Below are 21,241 nucleotides of genomic sequence, written 5' to 3'. Positions count from 1 at the left end.
GGAGCTGATTCAGAAGCGGAGCAGCCAGGATTCGAACTGGTGACCCTAAGAGATGCTAGTGTCACAGGCAGTGGCTTACTTTGCTATGCCACAAGGCCAGCCACATGTGATCCTATCTTCCTCCAGGGTTTTAAATATTTGGCATCTTTGACAGGCTTCCTTCTTTGACAGGATCAAAGCTCTAAATCAAGTATTTTTAAGCTTCAGTTGACTTTGAGATTTTCCAAGGGGGCCTCGGAGTAGCTCAAAAGAGGTAACAGGTCTTACGGAGCTAGGTAAATAAATAAGGTTTATTATATGGGGAAGATTATCGCATAATCAAACAGTCCTAAATATCCAGGCTCCATTCGTATAGATGTGGTGCTGATATGAGTGCCATAGAGTTGATACATAAAGGCCATGATTCTGGTTATGATGCTGTCTGCCACAGAAGTATCCACACTTTCTTGTTAATTTCTGATCATCAGATTTTTAACCATGGCTATTCTAAAGTGTCAGCTTTGGTTTTGATTTTTCTCTCAAAGCACTCGCAGTTGGATCCCTGGAAGAGACTCCTACAAATTCCCTGAATCCAGATTTCTGACAACTTTAAGATCAACAGAATAAAACATTTCCAAAATTTCAATAAGGAAACCCTCAAGGCTCATGCTAAGATACAGGTTGGAACAGGTGAAGGGAGATCTGTGTCTTTCCTTCGATGAAGCTAAGGTGGTCATCTTTCCAGGTGTTGAGAGAGTGAGGTTGAGGCAGATGGGAACACAGCAGACAATTGCTTCTCCCAAATGGGAAGGCAGGAGATGGGTAGGGACAAGAGGTGGAGCCCCCATCTCCAACATTTGTCCGCTAAATACGGAGAGGAGACACATGTAGTGACATGGGAGATCCCTAGCCCTGATGTAGGAGACAGAGCCATCCCTCTCCACCCTGACATTGTAGTAGGCAATAGCCATGAGGTGCAGGCTGTAGGCAGGTGGGCCTGGCCCTCAGGAGCTCTTGTTCACCTGGATGCACAGGCTCAATTGACCATTCCTAAGCTTCACGGTAGCATGACCTAGCACTCCTTAGAGCTGCTTCAGTTGTGGAGTTTCTTCGTGTCCTGAACTTGAAGATGGGAAGGAGGATATAGCTCAACCTCACTCAGCCCATTTGTTCCAGGAAAACCCTTGAAGAATGACAAAGGGACTCTTCACTCTCCATGACTGCACCCCAAACAGGTCTCTCTGCCTCCAGACACAGCAGATCTGAAATGTCTCCTTGTGTGGGACAGAAAGTGCATTCCTAGGACCATGTCTGTCTGGAGTTGCTCATCATTCATTCATTCATGATTGGATCTGCATACACAGAGGTCAGATGGTGCTTCTGCAAAGCCTGTTCCTGACAGCACCCCAGCAGCAGGCCTGGCGTGTGCCTGTTTCCCACACCCTACATTCATGTGACGCCGAGTCTCATCAGCTACGGCTTGACTGCTAGGTTGAGGAAGATAGGATCTGATTTCCTGCCTTTTCCCTCAGCAAGTGCAAGTCACGCCAGGGCATTACTCTGGATGTTTCCTGTTTGGAAAGAATGCCTTGGTTTTCACTCCACCAGCTCCTTATCAATTCGCATTCCACCCACCATCTTAAAGTTTCCACTCCCATCCCCTGCCTGGAGAGTCTTCATTGGATAGTCAAGCATTTGCTGGCGTAGTCTCTGAATAGCATTCTCTGACATTTTCCAGAGAAAGCACCGGCTCTGGCATTGCAGTGGGAAATTTGCTTAGTTCATTTTGTCTTCTCCAGTATCTGACATGAGGATAAATCTTTGCTGAATTCATAGATAAGATGAAACTCATGAATATACTCATATGTGAATTCCTTCCACTGCTTTTACACTTATCCATTTAAAAATATCTATTAAGTTGCAAGGCAAAGAGAGAGAGAGAGAGAGAGAGAAACACAATGGCCGGGGCTGGGCCAGGCAGTAGACAAGAGCAAGGAAGTCCGTCCCAGTCTCCCTTGTGGGTGGAAAGAGGCCTAAGCATTTGGGCCATCCTGCTGCTTTCCTAAATGTCTTATCAGGAAGCTGCATTGGAAGCAGAACAGCTGGGACTTGAACCAGTGCTCCCATACAGAATGCCATTGTAAGCAGTGGCACTTAACTTGCTGCATCACAATGTCAGTCTTTATACTTATTTAGATGTCTTTAGTGGAAAAAAAGTTCAGCTATGATCACTGTGGATTTTCAGATATTTTAGCTTTTAAAAATGATTTGGAATTTGTTTTGGTATGTGCATTTCGCAAATTTCATAAAATCATTTGTTAAGCAATTGGTAACATACGTGAGGTCACCCAAGTACACTCACACTTGCACTATTACCACTAAGGCCTACTGCCTCCATGGTATAATCCACTTATTCTGGGCGGGAATGGGTTGTTGTTGATTAGGATCCATCATTTTATGGGCCTATTATTTTACTTTGTGGAATTTAATGTCTCTCTTTTTTTTTTGGTTGAACAAGTTTATTGAACTTAGCAGTTCATTCTTAAATCAGAAACATAAAAGCTAATATTGTAATATTTGAAAAACAGGGAAAAGAACACAGTGCACAAGACACAATGAAAAATAAATACTTGGGTTTGTGCTTAAGAACAGGAAACCTACAGGATTTTGAAACAGCAGCATGACACTGGAGCTGTACAGAATATGGCACCATCGATAAACCTCATCAGAGTTTGTAGCTTCTGCACGCTTTCTGCTAACCAATGATAAAAGGTAGATATCCTGATATTGTGAAAACAGTTTTGACCTTGCAGACCTGCCTGTGCTTGGGCAACAGGGATGTGGCTAGTCAGGTACCATCTTGCTCAAGGAACAACCAAGACGAGGCTCTCTTGGAGCTTAACGTTTTCAAGACAAGTCTCCCCTTACTCTTTCTGTTTTCAAAAATTCCTTAGCAGGAGTGGTCCCATTTACACACAGCCCCAGGGACCAGTCAGGCAGGCTGTCCTAGGTGGCTTAGACCACAGCAGCTAAGTGGTATTGCCCATTCTCAAGAGGCAGCATAGCATTTTGTTATGATGATTCTTGACCCCCTGAACCCATGGCATGTGCTTGGCCAGCTCGCTTATACTTCCAGTGAAGACCCCAAGAAGCAGCTGAGCCCCCTGAGACCCTGAGAACAAGTTGGGTTACCTGCTCAGTGATCTTTAGCTCTTGGGAGCCACTGCACCTCCAGTCCTGAGAAATTGATCCTTGCTCCACTGACTCCTGAGAAATCATCTTTGCAGCCCTTGAACTCTGACACGGACCCTGTTGGTTCACTGGTCTGGCTTGAAATGTGCAGCACCCTGAGACATTAATAGGTGCCTTACGTACCCAACCCCAACTGGGAAAGCTGTGTTAGAACCATCAGGAGCTCCTGGGGCTTCTATATCCATCCATGGTCCTTGAGAACTGAAGGTTTGCCCATATATACAGCCAGAAGTGCCATGCCCAGAGCTGCCAGCCTGAGAGAACTGCATGCCAGCTGGCAGTGCTACCTCAAATACCTGCAGCCTAGGCCATGAGTCACCACAGGCCTTGCTACTGTTGATTAAAGCTGATGAAGCTACAAAAGACATTGTGTTAAAACATCTGCCTGGAACTGAAACTAACAGAGCTTACCCAGGACATATCACCAATAGTAAAATTTTTTAATATGAAAATCACCCTGTAAAATTGGTAGAGGCACCTGACCTGCAAGATGAGCAAATAACAGAGTGGATACATAAGAAGGATGGGCAAATAAGGCTATATCTCCAAGGGAGCAAAATACTTAGTAATAGGCTTCCACAGGAAAGTATAATCAATGAATTTCCCCAAAAGAAATTCAAAATAATGATTTTGACAAACCTCAGTGTAATACAGTGGAATGCATACGGACAATTCAGTGGCAGCCTATGGTATATATGAAAAATTTATCAGAGCTAGAAGTCATAAAAATAACAAAACAGGAATTTTGGAGCTGAAGACTTGAATAGAGGAAACCAAAAGGCTAGTTGATAGCTCAACAGCAGATGAAATGGAAAGTTTCTGAGCCCTCTGCAGAGGGTTGCGGGTTCAGGTGTCACTTTAAGTGCAGCAAACGCACAAAGAGGAATGACCTAGAGTGCCTCCCTATCTGACTCAACGCTTGGGTACCCAATATGCATCTTACAGGACACCCAGTGGTGTCTTCAGGACCACGATCGGGAGGGGCAAGGTCCAATTAGATGGTAGCAGAGGAGCAAGAAGAAAGCCCAGACATATGGACAGTCACAGGCCTCCCAGGTCTCAGGAAAGATTTGGGGTTGATTTCACAGAACCCTGGATTTTGCTGATTTCTCTGAAGCAATCCTAAACAACTTCCTGGATCTCGCTTGGCCCTTGTTCTGCTGTCAGTAAAATAGGAGTGGTCATTGCCACTGGCAGGACTGCAGGGGTCTTGGCAGCTGCAAGGGCCGTCCACCAAGTGATGACCCTGCTACCTTTCCTCCTGGAGGGGACCATTACACTGTTATTCAATCCTTTGCCCTCGTTTTGCCAGGAATGAAACAACTGTGCTTTCTCCCATGGCCATCCTCTAGCCTTGTCTTTGCTCAACATGTTATGCTGCATAGCCACAATCCTTTAGGTAGCTCTGGTCTTACCATGTCTGGCCACACAGCAGTTGCAAACGCGACCCCAGCACTGCCGCCCCCAAGGGACCAGCCACATACACACATGAAGTAACAGCTCTGCAACCAGTGCATTCCTTTCAGTACCTGCCTACCACAGCTCTGAGCCACAGTGGGCAAGTGTCAAAGGTAAAAGCAGTGGTCGTTGTGCCCACAGGTGTCCCACTCACCTGATTCCTAGTCCGACACCACATCACTGGCACCTGGTGACAAGCTGGTTGGATTAAGTTGCACAAGCCATTCATATTACACTGAAAAGCAGACATAACTATGAGCGAGCAATAGACATTGCCTCCAGAAAGCTCCCAGATTTCCATGCCCTGGGACAGCCTGAGACCAATCTCCACCCTCATCCTGGGCAGGGTACTGGTGCTCTATGTGTTTATGGGGTGCTCACTGAACACCATGTAGAGTTCTGGGATGGTGCAGGAAGTTGAAGTATTCAGGGCTGATTGAGGGGAAAGGTTCCAGGTGGAGGGATACCCGGGGGACAAATGGGCACGTCACACAGTGCACATGGGTGTGGCTCTTGGCTGGAGCTCAAGTAAGGGGAAGGGGCCTGCTTTGGGGGGATTCAGGGAGAAGCAGTGAGGGCCCCTGTGCTGTGCTGAAGAAACAGGCAGGAGTCTGAGAGCCAGGGAAGGCAAAGAGGAAGCAGCTCCTAGGCCGGAGAGAGCCCTGTGGGGCCCTGCAGCCTGGGTCCCAGGCGAGCGCAGTGGGCTGCTTAGCTCCCTGAGACTGTGGCTAGGCTTGTCTGTGTCTAGCATGGTCAGGGGACAGGCAGGCTGCCCTACAGCTGCCCTCTGAGGCTGCAGAGGAGCCGGAGGCTCCCTGGAGCCTCATCCTGTAGCAAGCTGGCCACTGGGGTCCCTTGACCCTGTCCTGGGGTTCCTGCCTGCTGCATGGCTAATCTTTGCCTCTCAGACTGGGCCAAGGGACTTCTGGGAAGAGGCAGCTCCTATACTGATGAGTGTATGTCCATCCCGGAGTGCAGTCTGCAGCTCGGGGGCTTCGGATGGCCTTGGAGGGTACTGTGTTTTGCTCCTGAGGCTGCTGTGTGGCCTGGACTCAGCAGGCCACAAGATTGGGAACAGCTGCCTTTCTGGGCAGGGTCTGTCTGGCCAGAGCTGGGTGGGCCCTTTCTATGCAGTCTACTCTGGGTGAGTTTTACTCATGCACCTGTGGGCCCAGGGCTTGGCAACTCAGTTGCTGCCAGAGCTGGGGATATTCCCCGTGACTCCAACTTAGCCCCGTGTCTAGAGCTTGGGCACTGCCAGGCAGGGGTGAGCTGGGGGCTGGTTTGGAATAGGCCTGGGGCTTGGGACAGGTTTGTATTCTCATAGCCTCTTGCCTGCATTGGCCTGGGGATTTCCCGCTCAGGGGCCCAGGTCCCTTCAGTATGTATGCCCGGCTGGCCTGGGATCATGGTGCCGTCTCACCTCTACGCCATTGGAGCATCCACAGCCACAGCAGGAGACGATCACCGTGGGGCAGGTGTTTATGGGGGGCGGGGGTGGAGGTGGTGGACACGGGTGGTCCTCTGATTCCTAGAAAGAAAAACAAACATGTGTTCCTTGTCTGTCATCCCCCAGAGCCCAGGGACAGGGATCATTGTCCCAGGACATGGCCCAGGGCTGCCCAGTCTGTGTTGGGTTGGGTGAGAGGACCCTGAGGGTCTGTACCAAGTAAAGGACACAGCCCTCCATGTGGCCCTCGCACAGCCTCCCCTGGAGATTCACGTGACTGTTCTCCAGATGTTGGCTCAGTCCCTGTATTCCTGGGTCCCCCAGGTGGCCCTTGCATGGCAAAGCATGGTCTGCATGCTGTGCTGCCCTGCAGGGGACTGAGCCAGCTGCCTGGTTCTGGATTTGCCCACAATGGCACCTTCCTGAGATCATCCACCTGGGCAGGAGATCTGTCCCACCCCACCCACCAGCCCATGCAGAACCAGGCCCACCCTCCCTGCTTCAGTCATTTGCCATGGCTTGTGGTCCCTACTCACCCATCCTAGTCCTGTGTTCATGTAGGTACAAGCACAGTGCCAGCCAGGATGCTGTTGTCTTTCTCAGCCCCACCCTCTCCAAGTGCTAACCCAGTCGTGCCCATTGGCCCTGCTAGGAGGGAGTCGTGAAACTGGTCCCCAGGAGCCCCATACTCCTGGGGTCTGCAGGTGGGACCAGGGCCCTGGAGCCCGGGGGATGCTTGTCCACAAGCCCAGTCCATCCTCTGCAGCCTACAAGGGGCCCTCCGGGATGGAGAAAAGCTCCTATGTCAGCGGGGACCATCCCAGAGCCCACCCACCCGGGTTCTCCAAGGCGTTGTGCCCTCTCTAGGGCTCAGAGTCCAGAATTGCTGGGAGCATGGAAGGAGCTGTCTGGGACATCCCTGAGAGTCCCAGGCCCTGTGGCCACCCCCAACCCCTTAGGAGGGAGATGCTGGGCCTCGGTCTCAGGATGCTGTGGCTGAGGGGTCCCTGATCTCCCCAGGCAGGGGACAACACTGACCTTTACTGGCGGCGGCTCCTTGTACCTCTAGAAAGTGAAAGACACAAACAGGGGCTGTGTAGGACTGTGCAGGCTCTGCCTGGGATCCGCACGCAGGGGGGAGGCTAGGGCAGCAGCTCAGGACATGGCCCTAGAGGTGCCCGTCTGGGCACACTACAGCTGTGGCACTGTCTCATTCTCTGCCTCCTGGAGTCTCAGGCACCATTTTATCCTTTCTTCCTGCCCACCTTTCCCCACTGCCTCATTCTGGGTCCTCAGTCCTTCATCAGGGAACTTCTCCTCCTCCCTCCCCACACGGGTCACCCCATGAACCCACACAGTGGGTGGCTTAAAGGCAACCTTGGTCTCATGGGCTGGGGTGGCCTCTCTTTGGGAACCAAGATGGGCCTTGGGCCAGAGCTCAGGTATCCCAGACCAAGTCTCTGGGATCAGACTGGGGCAGGAGGCGCTGGGGGAGGCTGGGGTAGTGTCAGGAGCAGCCATGGGAGGATAGGGTGTGTGGCTCTGCTGGCTCCTGTGATGGCCAGGGAGGTGGTGGGCAAATGGCCAGAGGCAGGCTCAGGGGCTGGGACAGGCACATGTGCCTGAGTGGGGTGGGCAGGGCTTGAGTCCTGGCTGGGCAGCATGGGACACTCACCCTGCAGCAGTATCGCCAGCAACACCACAGCAGGCAGAGGGCCAGCAGCAGGGCCAGCAGCACTATCAAGTAGATGGGAGCGTTAATAGTCACGTTGTTGTTGTTGCTGGGCTGTGGCAGTTGAGGCAGTTGAGGCAGTTGAGGCAGCAGATTCTGTCAGGGTCAAGGCCAGCAGAGGGCCTGTGTGTGCATGTCCTGCAGTGGCCACTTCCTAGCCTCTCCATCACCTACTGCCTTTCTCCCAGGGCTGCCTGTCCTCAAAGGGGGCACGGCTCAGTTAGGGGCAGGGACTGAACCTAGAGAGAGGCAGGCCCCACCACTGATGCTGCTCCCTGCCTCTGACCTGGGGCCTGGCCAAGGCAACCTGTGAGCTTCTCCAGCTTGACTGTTTTAGCTCTATCTGCCTTGGCTGAAGCCTGGAGCTTAGTGAGGACCCCTGGCTACAGGTACCAGGTGGATGAGGGTCTCTAGGAGTTTTTGTATCCCTTATCTGCACAAGGGGACACAAAATGCCCTCCTTGCGGGCGTGTGTGAGTGTAGAGAGAGAAAGAGGGAGAAAGAGAGAGAGAGCAAGAGAGAGCCTAGCGCAGTTCGGGCCATGTGGAGCGTGGGGTGGGGGCAGAGGCACCTGGCTTCCTGCTTAGTCCTCACTCCTAGGGACCTGGAGCTTCAGTCCTGGGGAACAGGTCCTCCTCTAAGCAGATACCATGCTGAGCAAGGACAGCAGGCCAGAGCAGCCTGCGCCTGGAAACCCAGGCTGGCAGAAAGTGGACCAAAGTGGAACTGGCTAGCCTCAGAGCCACAGCACTGCACCTGAAACTGTCTTTAAATACACCTGCTGTTTTGATGAGATGTTCTCCATGTGATTAGAAGGTCTAGGAGATGGAGAGGGGTGACATGAAGGCTATGAACCCTGTTACCCTGTTAAAATCAACCCAGCCAAAAGACTGCCTGGGATGAAACCCTGACTTAAATACCACACTGCTGGCGGGTCACCCGGGCTGCCCCACCCTTACTCAACACAGGTGCAAACACAGTGTGCTTCCTGCTGCCGACCTGGTTCCACATGAAGCAGCACTGGTGCTAACTTCCTGCACCAGAGCTCTCCCACGCGACCCTAGCCCTCCTACCTATTTTCTCTGTGGACCAGGTAGATTCACTGCAAATGATTTATCCCTCCAGTCCCCAATTTTCCAATGTAAACACAACTCTCATTTCTGTTAAAGGATGGAGGGAGATGCACTCTCCAGCTGCTGCGAGCAGGTTCGGAGCCTACCGCAAGCACAGATTGTTCTGTGATCACCTGGTCACTTGGGCACCTTTGGCTTCAGCTGAGTGCTTTAAGATCTCTATCTCGGGAGAAGCTGAGGCTTTAGGACCATGACAGACTATATGCACATATGTGTCCATATCTGACAATGCATGGACAGGCAGATTACAGATGTGCTCCCCAGCTGCACTGCACAGTCTTCCCTCCACCCCTACACGTGGCAATTTGGGGCATGCTCATTGCCACTTAAAAGAGTGCTCCTTCTCGCTGGAGGCAGGGGACTTCGGAAATGAGTCCCAGGATCTTGACAACAACTCCTTCTGGTAGCTTTGCCGATTAAATTTGCCAAGAAGCAGGCCCATGACCTGGGGACAAGAAGGGGTGGGCACCTCTGCTTCTACATCCCGGCCTTGGGATCAGGAACCATGCGCCATGGCTCTTACGCTTACACCCTAAAGGACAATGTGGAAAAATTTCAAACATGATTAAGGGACACTTTTTCATTGGCTTTTAGAGTTCTGAGAGCTCCCTGAAATTTGATACTGTTCTTTATTGTGAGTTCCACTCCTTTATCATTGCTGTCCAGTTTTTCTGGGTTAGCTTGCCTGAGATCTTTGCGCGCATAGCGACACCATGTGGCCATTTTATGTCCATACGCTCTGGATCTTGCTCTCAGGAAACCAGTGGCTGAGCTGTTTCTTGTATCCCAACAAGAGTGGATTATGAAACCCACTGTGAAGATGAGAGACATGTCGCTGTTCCTGTCTCTCTCAGGGACATTTCCAGAGGATTGGATGCCTCACAGAAGTGTTGGGACACAGTTCCATGGGGTCCCTAACAGAAGGATGTACCCCGCTCTTTGGCTAGGAGGACACATCTGGCTTGCACTAGAGCATGCACTGAGGGACAACCTCGCCAGGAACCTCAAACATCTGGACACCACATACCTTTGAGACACTCAAAACAGTAGTTAGTGAGCGACTGGTGACACTTACGGGAGCCACATTGACCAAGCAGCATCCTACGGACCAGACACCCCCTGGGGTGATGGACTGGGTAAAGAGTCTGAAGCTCCCCCTGCCTCTTTGGAGAAATGCCAGCAGGTGGTAAGGTCTAAGAACAACAGGTCCGAACGGTTCACTTTTTCTAGAAAGGAGTTATGCTCACTAAGGGAGCCAGAACTGAGCAGCAAGACTCTCCTGTTAAAATGACTAAAATCAGAAATTAAGTTGAAACAAGAGGAGGAGAAACAAAAGAAGGAAAAACAGCTCCGGGAAGCTTTAAAAGGACTTGGCCCAAATATTATCCCTCTTCCCTCCTATAAACCCATTTTTTTTTTCAACTCTCCCTTCACCCAAGCATGGGCAGGCCAAAAGAAAGTTACAAATAGAAAGTTTTTCTCAAGGTGAAATCCTCACTCAGGTCAAGCAGGTACCTCCAACACGCCCCACGGGGACTGCATCTCTCAACGGAGCAAGGCCCATGAACTTAAATAAACACAGCAAGCCTTACCTTGGACCATTTTGCCTTACCTGGACTGGTAATGTACCCGGCAAAATACGGTGTTTAGGTCTATGTTCTGTGTCTCTGAGATGTAAATTTTTTAGCTTTTTTTTCACCTACGAGCCAGACATTTGGAAATGCAAAGTTAGGGTTGCCCAGCTTTGTCCACATTTTTCTGCATGAATGAGTACGTATGTGTATTGTCTATTATGTCTATGTGGACACTTGTGTCTATACATGTGCTGTTTTGTTTTTTAAATATTTTCAAGGCAAAGAGACAGAGACAGAAACAGAGGCAGATCTTCCATCTGCTAGCTTACTCTCCAAACACACACGACCGCCAGGAACAGGCCAGGCAGCCTGCAGCAACTGGGATCTCAATCCAGATCTCCCAGGTACATGGCAGGGCCCAGCTGAGACTGGGATGCAGAGGGAGCAGGTGAACGACCTGGGGAGAATGCTGTTTTCCCCAGACCTCCAGGAGAGGTGTTTGAGTCTCCTTGTTCTGAGGCTAAACAGGCTCATGCCCAGACCAGGCTCACACCAGTCTAAGTGCCCAGTGTGGATCTAGATTTGATCTCCCGTCCTTGTGATCCTTTAGCATGTGACACACCTGTGAGCTGCCAGGACAGGAAACATCAAACCATCTAAGGGAGTTGGATTCCTGGACATGGCCCTCCCCTCTCACCAAAAGACCCCTGTTCAGAGACGGGCCCCTTTCTCTGAGTTGGCCCCACTTTGTCTGCAAGGGTTTTAGACCTTTGCTTTCTCAGTAACACACTGCCTGCTCATTCTCCGCCATTCTCAACTGAATCTCCTGCAGAGAAGCTAAGAACTCAGGCTGTGGTCAGGTGGCACCACAACTGCTCGAGCCACCACCTGCTGCCTGCCAGGATGGGCCTTAGAAGGAGGCTGGGAACGAAATAAACCAGAACTTGTAACCAAGCTCTCCAACAGGGGATGCTGGTGTCCCAGAGGCCCCCAATACCAGTCCCCACATGTGCCTTTGTATAATGTCTAAGGAGTACTGTGTTGACTTAGCAACACAAAAATGAAACCCAGTGTTTTTCACAGCTTACATGATGTCAGAAGAATATTAAGTGAGGCTACTTTAATACTGTTGGCTTCATGAAAAATATCTGTCTTTGGAGCTATGCAGTATCCTGACACGTACAGATTGTGAGTGGCTTGTGGTAAGGGCTGACGTTAGCTCTGAGCTCCCATTCCAGGAGCAATTCACACACTCCTGTCCAGAACTAGCAAGTGCAGTGGATGTAAATGGGGTAAGCACCTGTAAGCGGACTCTCCATAGTCTGAAGAATCTCCTAAGGTTATCTTCTTTGCAGTCATATATTCACTAGATGTGAAAGTTTCTCAACCACCAACTATGAAACACGCATTCAGAATTTTACGCTTAGATGTTTTGTTCGTAGGATGTAAAACGCACCAATTCGAAGATGCTAGTTAACATGTCCCCTTTCCACATTTAAACAATGTATTAAGAGAAGTCCTATCTTAAAAAAATGACAAAATGGGGTTAGGCTATAGAGTATTGGCTCCCAGTTGCTAAGGATTAATATGCAAGAACTAAAACAAAATCTAAGAGGAAGCAGCTGTGTGTGAAGAAGGCAAGACACACTTTCTAAACGAAGTTACGGAGCACAAGAACATCCTTTCATGGAGGGAAAAAGAAAAGGCTTCCCCCCGCCCACCCCAAAGACAATTGCTTGTTCCGGTTAAGAGATGTAGCAAACAAAATTCAGTGTACAGAGAAGGTATCTCAGGGAGTTACAAAAAGGAATGGATCTGGTGGGGAACAGAGATTACATCTGATCAAGTTGCCCAAAGTCTCAAGTCTTCTGCAGGTTGAGCCTTGGCATTGCATCCCGCTGGTACCCAGCTCAGGGCTGAGCTGGTGGGCTGGAGGATCAGGGTTATCTAACAGCCTTCCTTTGCCTTGAATAGGAAACACCAGGAGGGTTTCTTTATCTTTGGGACATCTGGCTTAGAAGACAAAGACCCTACAAGATCTTGCGCTTTTTGCCTCTAAAATTTTTTTGGTTTTGTTTCATAATAATGCTGTTTAAAAACCAAATTCTTTTTATTTATTTATTTTGAGACACACACAGAGGGAGGGAGGCAAGCAAACATTATGGAAACAAAGTTACAGTTCACCAATTCATTTCCCAAATGCTTGCAATGGTTGAGTCTGGGCAAGGGCCAAATCCAGGGGCTGGGAACTCAGCCCAGGCATCCGTTGTGGGTGACAGGCACCCAATCACCTGAGCCATCCCTCTACCTCCCAAGAACTATGACTACGAAGCCAGAGTTAGGAGACGGATTTGTGCACCAAACCCAGGTGTTCCAGTAGGGGATGTGATACCTCAGTTGGTGTCTCCAACCTTCAGGCCCCCTGGAATGATCATAGCTAACCAAGTGTTTAAACTTTTGGTAGACTTAAAAGTATCTTAAAAATAAATTTCTAAAATTAGTTATTTATTTAAACCTAGAACTAACTTTGGAATTTCTAGATGGCCCTTGAAAGTGTGTTTATATATGTGTATATATATATGAAATTAGCATTATATAACTAACACATCAACATCAATAATCTTTTAATATTTAATTATATAACATGTTAATATACAATCTAATAACAATTATTAACATTATGTATCATAAAATGTAATATAAACGTAACGTAATTATTATATATTGTTTCTCTTGTAATGTAATATCTCAATTAATGTATTACATATAATTAATGCCTGCTATGCCCCATTGTTGGCTTTAATATCTGTGTTTGTGCACAAGCAGGGCAGGGATCCCTTCTTTCAGCAAGGATGAGCTCCTGGTAGTTCAGGAAGCTGCAGAAGAGAAGGACATAGCTTCCCAAATCTCTCCCCCTTTCTTGCACACACACACACACACACACACACACACACACACACACACACACACATCTAAACTCTGCCTTTCTAATCAAAATTAAAATTTTTAAAAAGGCTCACAGAAAAACAGAAGGAAAAGGTAAGTTTTTTTTAGGTGCACAGGAGTTGAAGTCCAGGTGTTGTCTTTTGATGCTGTGTGTATCCAGGAGCTGGACAGCAGAGTCTAGACAGGAACCAACTGGCCTGGGTAAGAAGCATGAAGTGCTTCAAGTCATCCAGTCTGGCTCTGCCGAGGCAACTACAGATGAGACTCAAATGCAGCCCATCTGTAGCAAGCTGGCTTTTAAAAGCAGATAATGTTGTATGGCTTGTGAAAAATGCTGTAAATATCCAAAATGGCGCTTGGCAGAATAAAGGCTTCCCCGTCCTGCTCAATGACCTAATAGCAGGGAAAGGAGGGGTATGCCCACACAACTGCTGACTACATGATGTGAGAAAATCAAGTCTCTGGAGCCCATGCTGCAGTGCAGCAAGCCAGGCTACTGCCTGCAATGACAAGCATCCTATACTGGAACACCAGTTTGAATCCTGGCTGCTCTGCTTCTGATCCAGTTCCCTGCTTCTGCACCTGGGACAGCAGCAGATGAGGGCTCAAGTTTCTGGGCCTTTATGGGTGAACCCGGTGGCCTTCAAGACTCCTGGCTTTGGTATGGACCCACCCTCCCTAGCCACATGTGAACTAGCAGATGGAAGATGTGTGTGTGTGTGTGTGTGTGTGTGTGTGTGTGCATGACTGTCTCATTTAAATAAAATTAAAAAAAAGCTCAGATTTTTGGCATGATAATTAAGCTAATTACCGCATGAAATTGGCTTATTGCTTAAAACATTACAAGCAAGTTTAAGAATTCTACTTTGCGTCCTTTCAATGGTGTACATTTGTGTTTCCCAACACTGTGCAAGTCGGTGGCCTGAACCGCAGCCAACAGCATCCTTGATCATTCTGAAAGAAGCCACTTGCTAATGTTTGCACTCTATCCCTCTCTGCCTATTCTCTTGCTTTGCCAGAAGTAGGGCAAGTGGGACATCTCATTATCATTACCCATGTATCTTTTTCTCATCTGCAGTACATAATCACTAGAAACAACTGTGGCTACAGATACAGCATGCGCTCTTAACCTCACAGGACAAAAACATAATAAAAAAGTATAGCCAGTGTTGAAGCGTGCAGGGTTAAGCTGCTGCCTGCAATGCCAGCATCCCATGTGGGGGTACGTGTCGGTTTGAGTCCTGCCTTCCCCACTTCCAGTCCAGCTCCCTGCTAATATGCCTAGGCAAGGCAACAGAAGATGGCTCAAGTGTTTGGGTCTCTGTCACCCATGTAGGAGACTCAAACTTAATTCTTGGCCCAGGGAAGTAAATTAGTTAACACCCAATTGTAAAACCAACAAAAATACTGTAGGTGCTGAAATTTGGACTTTAGTTCCATCACGGCTGGCCACCAGGGCCAACAGCTCCTAGCCATGTACAAATAAGCCCCTGGACTGTGGACCCCAACCAACGCAGAGCAACAGGGACCGAAGGACCACTTTTCTGTCCTAGGGATGTCTCCACTTAGTGTAATCTGCTTATCTGGAGACTACGGAGGTTCTAGGTCAGCAGCTGCCTCCCTCCTTTCCTCTGGTTTCCATTCTAAAACAATATTCTTCAACCTGGTCTGGGGGTCAATGGATTTCCAGCTGCTATCTAGTCCTGTGGCCAACAGTTCCAGCAACTATGTCAGGACCTAGCTGTCCCCTGTGTAGCATTTGTGACAGCTCATGAAACACCTTTATTCCTAAGATCGCCCTCAGTCTCAGGAGAGATGGCATACCACCCATGAGGGCTGCAACAGGTTTGGCTCCTGATGTATGTATGGATGGACAGGGTCACCGAGGCGCTGAAATCTCTCGCAAGGGCAAGGTCGAGCCAAAGCGCCACCCCCATCCCAGACATATGCTCCCTGTTACACTGCCCTGGACCAAGATGCCCAGAAGCTGTGGAGCTGGGAACAGTGGGGTTAGCAGCACCTTCACTCCCAGGTGCACCTGCCTGAGCTGAGCCCTGGTTCAAACCCCAGCTAGCTACCCCTTCAGCAGCAGGAGGGAAGCAACTCAAGCTTGGAGAAAGCAGAAAGAGCATGAGGATCCTTAGAAAGCAGGAGAGGCAGGAAGGAGGCTGAGCAAGCCAAGGAATGATGGCAGATGTTTGCTACTGTGTGGAGAGGGCTGTGTGAGTTTAGGGAGAGCTCAAAAGCTAGGCATTGATTCAGAGCATATCCACTCTGACTATGGCTGGGCCAACCCTCCAGGATGCCCCCAAAGGGGACCGAGAGGTACAGAAGTTCTGGACCCTGTTGCTAGCACCTCCCCCCCACCCCCCCAGTAAACACACACACACATACACACACACACACACACTCACCCCACAGGAGCATAGGAAGAAATTGGTGGATGAGGTGCCTGCATGCTCTGGGTCCCCTCACCCCTTCTGGCCTCCCCAGGGAACATGTGCACAGAGAACAACCCCGCTTTGGTACTCACGCAGTGTTTAGTGCTCATGTTCAGTTTGTTTCCAATGAAGTTTTTGCCGTTGGTCAGGCTGACTTCAACAGAGATGTATCTAACACCCAGAAAAGAGAGGTAGTGAGAAAAGCTGAGGAGACACAAATCTTGCCCTGGGTGATACTGCAGCCCCCAGATCTCCTCATGCTCATGACTCTGCAGCTCAGCCTCTCTCCCTCACCCCTGCCCTGAGCACCGACGACTTGGGTCTGCAGAGATGATGGAGGGGATGTGGGTCAAGCCATGAGCCGCCCTCACAGGGTCTGGAGCCATCTGGGTCTGGGAGGGCTGTCCTCGTCCTCACTCTTCCCTCCTTTCCTGGTGTTCTGGCTTGGCTGCCAGGGGCGGCTGGAGCATGAGTGCCATTCCTGGGGAAATGATCTCCTGCAATCCCCACCTCCCCTCTGCTTGGGCCACTGCCCAGGATACCTTAAGAGCCACTCACAGTAACAGGTGGGAGGAGTGCCCTTATCCTGCCCTGCCCCAAGACTGACACTTCCATCCCCAGTTGAGTATACCCAACAGAGGCAAATATGAATCACTGGTTTTTCTGCACATCAGCAGGGACACTTACCGTTCAGCATTCTCTATCACTGGCACAGGGCAAATGATCTTATTTTCTTCCATACTGACGGCCTTTTCATCTAAAAACATGACAGAGGAAGAATGTCACCATGCATGTCCCTCAGCTCCATCACACTGAGCTGCCCTGGGCCAGCAGAGTCATGTTGGGCCGATGTGCCATTTGTCTGTTCCACTTTCCCCTGCTGCTCACAGGCACCTGCTGGGCACGACAGCGCCCCACGCACCCAGGAGTTGCTTCTACGTGTTCTGTAAGGAGAGGGTCAAGGCAAGGGGTGGTGGATGGCAACCACCGGCAGCAAGTGGCAGGTGGCGAGGACATCATACAGTTCCTGCTGCTGTATGCACTGTGGACTAGGCCTGAGGACCCAAGAGCCAGCTCTGTGCCTGCTTGGCTCTGACATCCCACATTGCCTGGGCTTCCTGCTACAGGTGGTAGCGAAGGCTGCAGAAGACCCTGTAGCTCTGCACTCCATGCCTCTGGGAGGATGGTCCCTTCCCTGCCTCTGCACCCTGCACAGTCCCCTAGGCTCTAGGAATGGGCTGTCTCTTCAGATGCCTGACCCTGGCTCTGCACCTGCTATGCTTGGGGAAGACCCCTTCCGATCTGCAGCCCCAGGGCTTGGTCGCAGGGCGGGAGACACTGCCACCTCTGGCAAGGGGACATCCTGTGCCTCCCAGGCTCCAGGGACATCATCTGGAGATTTCAGAATGGGGAACTTGCCCTAAGGTGTTCTTGTGATTTTTTTTTTTACAAAAGCTTATATATATATTTTTTTTCTCATCCCACTCTAGTAATTTTCTTCCATCCAATTCAAACTAAATTCAGTGTACCATGCCATAGTGAAGAGAGTTGATATCATTTAAGTTTTGATTAAGGACTGGTTTTTTTTTTTATTTATTCTCCATTGCTTTCCACACTGTAGCCCAAGACAAAGGTGCAGCTACAAGGCAAATGGTCATGTCCCTGAGGGTGTCAGGCTCTCTCCTATACAGGACACAGGTTTTGAAATTTGTCTTCTTTGTGCCTCTGTTTTACAAAAATAGCAGCCCAATGTTCTATAGAGGAAAATGTGATGAAAAGAAAACCAGCCTTTGTTACTGTATCTGAACTCCTTGCAATAAACCCCTGAGCACAGCCATTTTGGGCCCAGCCACAGATCAGGACCAAGTGCAGTTGGGATTCTGCACGTCAATCCTGGTATAGCCCACCTTGCAGAGAAAACAGTGACCCCAGGATGCCCATGGGTCCCCTCTGGGATCATCTGGAGGCCCCTCCTGGATGTTGGCTGGGCCCCGCCTTCCCCAAGCACCTTTTACCTTGGAGAGGCAGAGAGCCCTGGCAGAAGGGTCCCAAAGCCAGTGACTCCCATAGACAGGGCCACTCCCTGCCTAAGTCACCCCTGAGCAAGGGTGGTGTGTTGAGGGATACCTGACTCCCAAGGCCATGTGCACAGCTCTGTTCAGGGGGAGAGAGCCAGAGACAGCCCTGTGCATCCTGGGTGTATCCAGGGGAGGAGGTGGCTGAGACCCTCCTGGGGGTGGGGTATTGCTGGGTTTCCCAGGTGGCCCTGGAGTAGGACCCCACTGCACACAATGTCATCGGGTCAGATGAAGGCACCAAGAGGCCATGCAGGGAGCTGAGGAGGATGCACAAAGTCCCCCCACTGTCCCAGGGAAAGACCACAACCACCTCAGCCTCAAGGACAGGAAGTTGGCCTGGCCTGAGCTTCCTGAAACCACATCCTGTCACAGAAGTACCTGACTCTGAGCATTGCCGATTCAAGACCATGGCGTTCATTCATGATCCCTCCCAGCCCCACCTGGCCTACACAGAGACCTGGCTCAGGTAGTGAGGCTGCTACACAGGCTCCATCTGTGGGAGGAGGATGGGGCCTGCTCTCAGAGAGCAGGTGCTGGATCAAGGTCCTGCACCCAGTGTGTGCCTGAGCCAGGTCCCAGTGCCTAGACCGGACTGGGAAACCCTCTGAGTCCAAGGTCTGCCACCTTCCTGGGGATGCTGTGTGCATCTGGCCAGGTTCAGGGACCTGGGCTGCTGCTGTTTCCAACCTACCCAGAGATGAGAAAGCAGAGGCAGTTCAATGTCATTCTCCCTGAGGGGTGAGACTGCTCCCATGTCCTCTTGGGGTGTCAAGGGACCTGCTACACCCCTGCTTTGCACACACAGAGAGTGGTGGCTGGTATCCCAGCCAGATCCCTCCTTCCAGAGTCCACATGGCCTCTCATCACACAGCATTCACTGGGAACCACTTGCAAGGGCTGGAATCTTGGTTGGCTGCTGCCATTTGAACACCTACCCCTAAATTCAGGCTTTTGGTCTTCAATGAATTGTGTTAATAGTAATAAGAGTGTGAGAATTTAATTGAGTTAAGTATTTTGGAAGTGTGAAGTGTTTAGATGGCATAGGGTGGAGTCCCCAAGAATGAATCCTGGGCTCTTAAGGGGTTCCCAAAACACAGACACACCTCGTCTCTTTCCATGTGATGCCTGGCATCACCTGGGTCTCAGCCAGAACCTCCAGAATCATGAGTGTATCCTAAAGATAGCCTGCCTCTTGTATTTCATCACTGTAATGTAAGACTGAGAAATTCACTCTCTGCAGGGCAAGATGGTGTTAGGTGGTGACTGACCAGGGACTACCTACCCACAACATTGTTCTTGTTGATATGGAATCTGCAAATGACTTCATCCTCACTCTTTGCATTGTGAAAGCCTTGTCCAGTAATGGTTGCCTGGTAACTGTCTGCAATGGCAAAACTCAGACGTCAGAGGGATGTACAGCTAATGCTGCAACTCATCAATCTCACCATTCAGATATCACCATTCCCACTGCCTTCCCAAAACACCTGCCCAAGCCAGTAGGTACATGTGAGAAAACAGCTGTGCCCATGTCTTTCCTGTGCTCAGATGTCATGGGTGATCTGTGCTGAGCATTGAGCTGGGTACTGTTCACTGGAAGGCCCTTCTACCCCACAGGGTCTTACTCTGCAAGCCTGTGAGGGACCAACTCAGCCATGGAAGCCCTTGGCAGATCATCCAGGTTTGCGATTGTCAGGACAGGTGTGGGAGAAGCAAGTGAGGCACCTTGCATCTGCTCAGAGAAGGCATCCCAGGAGGATCTTGCCTGAGCTGCAGGTGCTGAGACCACAGCCCTGACCTCCTCCCTACTTCTTCCTGACCTTCTAGGACCACAACCCAGGAAGTCCTTCCTTCCTCTGCAGTGTCCCCCTGACTGAGCCAACACTGCAAGGGACACAAGGAATGCAGGGGCACAGCTGCTCCACAAAGATCAGACAGAATGGCTGCAAAGCATTCCAGGTACTGTCACAGCTCCCTCACCTCCCCTGCTATCTCCTTTTTCATTTCTACCCCTGAGATATCCCAAGGGACACTCCTTTGACCCAGCACCCTAGTCTCTCGGTTTAAGGAAAGAGCTCCTGTTCTTTGGTAAGAGGGAATCAAGCTCCTGTTTTGGTTTTCCTCTATTAACTGTGAGCACATGTGTGGCAGGTGGCATCTTTGGATGAACTCATCAGCTTAGGAAGCTCAGGGCAGAGCCCAGTGTGATGGTTCATTGGCTAAATCTTCTACTTGCAAGCACCAAGATCCCAAATAGGTGCCAGTTCGTGTCCAGATTGCTCCACTTCCCATCCAGCTCCCTGCTTGTGGCCTGGGAAAGCAGTCTAGGATGGCCCAAAGTCCTTGGAACCCTGTAGCCATGTGGGTGACCTAGAAGAAGCTCCTGGCTTCGGATTGGTCCAGCTGCAGCCATTCATCTGGGGCTGAACCAGTGGATGGAAAATGTTTCTGTTTCTCCTTCTCTCTGTAATTTTGGTCTGCCTTACAATAAAACTAAATAATTAAAAAAATAATATGCTCAGGGCAGAGACGGTGGGTGTGTATAGGGGTCACTTGTCAGCTGAGCTCAGCTCCCCAGGAAGGAGCGACAACTCCCCTCCCCACCTGGGCTCTGCTAAGCTCCCCAGGAATCAGCGTAGTGCAGGCGGCAGGTGTAGCAGGAACACACCCAAGAGAGAAGGCCTCACTCCCAGTTCCCTCATCACTGACGCCTCCCAACTTGTCCTTCCTGGGGAAGCTGGAGAGGGGAGCCCAGAGCCAAGGAGCGGCTGGAATGAGTGCTATCCCTGGGGAAAGGGATGCTGACGGCTTCTCTCTCCCCATGGACCGTGGTGGGCAGGTGGCAGCTGGATGCCTCCAGGGTTCTTCAGGAAGGGAGTGTGCCATCTCCTGTGGGCAGTGCGCTTAGCCTCAGTCCCCAGGGGCAGGGGCCCAGGCCTGAGGGAGAGGGTCCTCTCTGTTGGCTCCTGGTGCTGGGGGGCAGGCATTGACTCCCTGGCTACTGTGGAAGGCACATCCTGCCTGTCTCTGTAGATGCCTCTGGGCAGCTGTGCAGGTCTCTGTGTGTCACTAGGATGTGGGTGCGAAAGGCAGTGTGTCCATTGTCTGTCATTATCCACTGAGGGGCTAGCCTGGGTCTCAGCCCCATTTTGCTCGTGAGCTAACTCCCTGGACACTCCCTGTCCTGATTCAGCCCTTGTG

At 50.4% G+C, this 21,241-nt stretch overlaps 1 protein-coding gene across 1 annotated transcript in view; it reads right to left on the bottom strand.

Moving 5' to 3' along the window:
• The window catches only part of ANTXRL (ANTXR like), a 42,199-nt gene that overhangs the window by 6,101 nt on the left and 14,857 nt on the right, over nt 1-21,241 (bottom strand). The window contains exons 9-16 of the mRNA XM_040970390.1: nt 19,326-19,424; nt 16,653-16,722; nt 16,058-16,136; nt 10,617-10,703; nt 7,815-7,925; nt 7,178-7,204; nt 6,113-6,220; nt 4,844-4,924 (exon numbers count right to left, since the gene is read on the bottom strand). Of these exons, the coding sequence (XP_040826324.1) occupies nt 4,844-4,924; nt 6,113-6,220; nt 7,178-7,204; nt 7,815-7,925; nt 10,617-10,703; nt 16,058-16,136; nt 16,653-16,722; nt 19,326-19,424 (662 nt within the window). The remainder of the gene's footprint in view (nt 1-4,843; nt 4,925-6,112; nt 6,221-7,177; nt 7,205-7,814; nt 7,926-10,616; nt 10,704-16,057; nt 16,137-16,652; nt 16,723-19,325; nt 19,425-21,241) is intronic.

The sequence above is a fragment of the Ochotona curzoniae genome, unplaced genomic scaffold (assembly GCF_017591425.1).
Source record: "Ochotona curzoniae isolate NIBS_2020 unplaced genomic scaffold, NIBS_Ocur_1.0 scaffold_4763, whole genome shotgun sequence".
NCBI lineage: Eukaryota > Metazoa > Chordata > Mammalia > Lagomorpha > Ochotonidae > Ochotona > Ochotona curzoniae.
Note: the sequence above shows the minus strand (reverse complement) of the source record. Positions and strands in the feature narration are given on the sequence as shown.